Below are 3,368 nucleotides of genomic sequence, written 5' to 3'. Positions count from 1 at the left end.
CCTGCTGCCTGATGGTTCTCCTGGACGCCTAAGAGATCTGGAGAACCATGAGAAATCATGTCTTGTGGCTGAGGTCACCTCCGACCGAGTGCTCTGACAGTAGCTCTCCCTTCTCCAGTGGCAAGGCTTTAGCCTGGCTTCACCTGCTGCCTGCCGGGGCGAGCGCGCAGCCGCTCGGCAGGCTTTCCGACTCACCCAGACGCAAAGGGCTGCAAACACCAACAGCCCGATGGCTGTGCAGGATATGAGCAAGAAATGTCCCACGTGTAAGGCAAACTGAACAACTGAACACCTTCCTTCCACTCAGGAAATCCACTTCAACACACAAGTATCTTCCCCCATCTATACAAAGTTCTCTCACAAAGGTTTTTGGGGATTGAAGGAAAAAAGAGAGAGGGTTTCCTATCACTCTAACATCTGCACAGAAATAATGTTTTCTCCCCATCAGTGTCATCAAGCAACTCCTTCCTCAGAAGCTGGTTTGATAACAAGGACTACTGTGAGGCATGGCTCCCAGACTCTTTGATGAAAAATAAAGCGACAGCATTCCAAGAAAAAAAGTCTGATTTGTAATTGCCTTTTATTTGCAGGTCTCGGTAAGCACAGAGACCCCTTCAAATGGCAGGGCTCTGAGTTGTTTTTCTGTGAGTTTACAGCAGACAACCTATTCATGTTTTCATGAACACAGTTTACAGAGCAAGAGGCACATGGAGGAACAACATGCTGTTTGCTTGGCAACAAAAACTCTGAAACAGCTTTTGGCAGCTCTGTCAGCTAATGGAAGCAGTACACGCTGCTTTTACTGCCTTGTATGCAAGGAGAGAAAAGTCCCTTTCAGTAGCAGCCAGATCCTGAAAGATGAAGATAAGCCTTCAGATCGAACTTTGTTGAAAAAACTCCTGGGACAATCAAATTGGAATCGAAATGAAATAATTTGGCAGAACTTGAAAGTCAACAGGATGAGACACCTAACTATCCTCTATGATCGCCTTTCCTTCCATGGCTACCATAAACTAACATTTCAAGCAAATACTGGACATATAATTTTGATCAAAACTCTTTCCACTCCTGATCAAATTTTCTCTGATAAAAAATAATCTGTTAACTTTTTTTGATGTGTGAAATGAAACTTAAAAGCTCAATGAAACCTACTGTCTTGAATCTACCTTTTAGATAAAAACCAGAAGTTTCAGTTTGGTAATGCCTATCAAAAGCTTTTGTTTTGACATAGTCAAATAAAAACAATGTATCAATATGTTATCTTGATATTCAACTCATCCTACATTGGGATTAACACAAATGTAGAAGGAGCACTGTCACTTCCTCTAGAAAAAAAATCCATTTTTCTGAAATGTCCTATTTAGATTTTCTCTACGTGTACTTAGCATGTACCTAATTTTCTTGTTTGGCTGGTTAAAAACATTGGATCTTTGGCTTGGCTATGTTGTTGCAATCATGCATGGAAGAATTAAGACTGGTGCCGTATGATAATTTTTGCATTCTCTGATTGAGGAAAAAGTGGCTGCTAGCACAGAACATTGCAAGAACACCATTAGAGAAAGTCTGGATTTAAAAAAGATCAATATGGGTTTGGAATATATGAAAACAGGTCACCTGTGGCACAGTGAGATTAAGAAGAAACAGGAAAGGAGCATGAAAATAAATTTTTTCTAAAAAGTAGATCAAGCGTTTGACCTACTAACCTGGACTCTCCAGTGCTACTTGGGCCTTTCTCTGGCTGTAAGGGTGGTAACTGATTCGGAAATGGCTTCAACGCTCCGCTGAGAAGCTGGATGAGCCACTTCAGTCACTAAACCATTGCTTTGCTAACTTGTGCATCAAAGACTCATACGTTGTAAAGCTGTTTCTTATTTCACCCATGGTCTTTAGCTTCATGGAAGGTCCAAGGGTACAGCTGTGCTTGGGCACCTGCTTCCCTCAGAGCAAGGCTTTTCGCGGCTCTTCCCTCAGCACATGCTCACACCAGTGCAATGAGCGAAGTGCAGTGGATCATGCTGGCAGGGCACGCTGCGGTAGGACGCAGAGCTAGCCAGTGTCCCCGGGGCACATCCCAAGACTTACCTCCCTGATTTCTTTGATTTTGGAACCTCCTTTTCCTATAAGGGATCCACACTGACTTGCCGGGACGACGAGCCGCAGTGTTACGGGTGGTTTGCTTGTCACCGTGCTGTTTGTCATTGAAGCATTTATGTCCTGTAATCCAAACATCAGTGAGAATTAGTGGAGGATTTGCCGTCCCAGGCAAGCACTGCAGGGTTCAGAGCGAATGCCCAGGCTGCTCGTGGAGCCCTGGGGGGCACTGAACCAGTCGTGGTTTGTTCCTGTTGCAGGTAAAGCTGCCAGCTCTGCCGGTGGTGCGGCGTGAGCACGAACCGCACAAGCAGCTTGTGCCAGAGGAACCCTTTTGCTGTCTGGCATTGCAAGCCCATGCTGCGGGATGGGAGGACAGGCTCTGAGGCAAGACTAGGAGGAGGAGGAGGTGGTTTCTGTCATTAGACCAGCCGAAGGGCATGGAAAAGACAAAGAGGCTTTTGAGTTCACAGGCCCCCAAGTCCTGATTTGGTCTCTTTTCCACCACCTCAATTAGAGCACCTCCACTAAACGATATGTCTTTACGTTTCACGCAATGTCTGGTCAGGTTTGATACAAAGAAAAAAGGTTAAAAAAGAGAATGACAAAAAAATCTGTGAATAATCTGATGGAGAGAAAATCAGATTATTCTGATATATATTTTGCTGCCTCCCAGGTTTAATTTCTCTTTTGTAGCAGATCCATAAGTATTTGTAGTGTTACATAATTTCTAAAATCTTTTCCATCACAGTTATGTAACCAGAGTACAAAAAGCTCAGCAGAACAGCAATTACCTGTATCCAGGTAATATAACCTGTATCCATGTATCTCATTATCCAGTGAGACTACACTACACGTTTTCACGAACATTTCAATATACTACTTGTTGCAGGGTTTACATTGTTTTGAATATATTTCGTTTGTTCAAAATCCTCTAGGTAAGAGAAAGCAACCCTGCTAAAGTCTTCGTCATAGAGAAAAACATAAAACTTATTTTCCCACTGACTGATGAGATGCTGCTATGAGCACTTAGGATCATGAAAAAAAGCCACAAGCTGCATGGCACCTCTCCAACAACTCATGAGAACCTCGACGTGGTTTGCTAACACTAGCTGCGAGCTGAAAAGACCATCTCATCCGTCTGTGAGGTGGCATGGCACAGCTATTATACCCTTCACGGAAATGCTAAAAGATTAGGAGAGGAACAACAGAAAACATTTCATACTCATTTAACTCATTTACAACACGAGTTCCAGCAGACAGAACTGATGTGTTTC

At 43.5% G+C, this 3,368-nt stretch overlaps 1 protein-coding gene across 1 annotated transcript in view; it reads right to left on the bottom strand.

The window, feature by feature from the left end:
- Positions 1 to 3,368, bottom strand: part of LOC104628700 (poly(rC)-binding protein 3-like) — a 47,731-nt gene that overhangs the window by 22,402 nt on the left and 21,961 nt on the right. Inside the window, exon 5 of the mRNA XM_010297366.1 lies at positions 2,083 to 2,214. Coding sequence (XP_010295668.1) covers positions 2,083 to 2,214 — 132 coding nt within the window. The remainder of the gene's footprint in view (positions 1 to 2,082; positions 2,215 to 3,368) is intronic.

Source organism: Phaethon lepturus, unplaced genomic scaffold, assembly GCF_000687285.1.
Source record: "Phaethon lepturus isolate BGI_N335 unplaced genomic scaffold, ASM68728v1 scaffold30271, whole genome shotgun sequence".
Taxonomy (NCBI): domain Eukaryota; kingdom Metazoa; phylum Chordata; class Aves; order Phaethontiformes; family Phaethontidae; genus Phaethon; species Phaethon lepturus.
The sequence above is the reverse complement of the archived record's forward strand: the minus strand, read 5'-3'. Positions and strand labels throughout refer to the sequence as shown.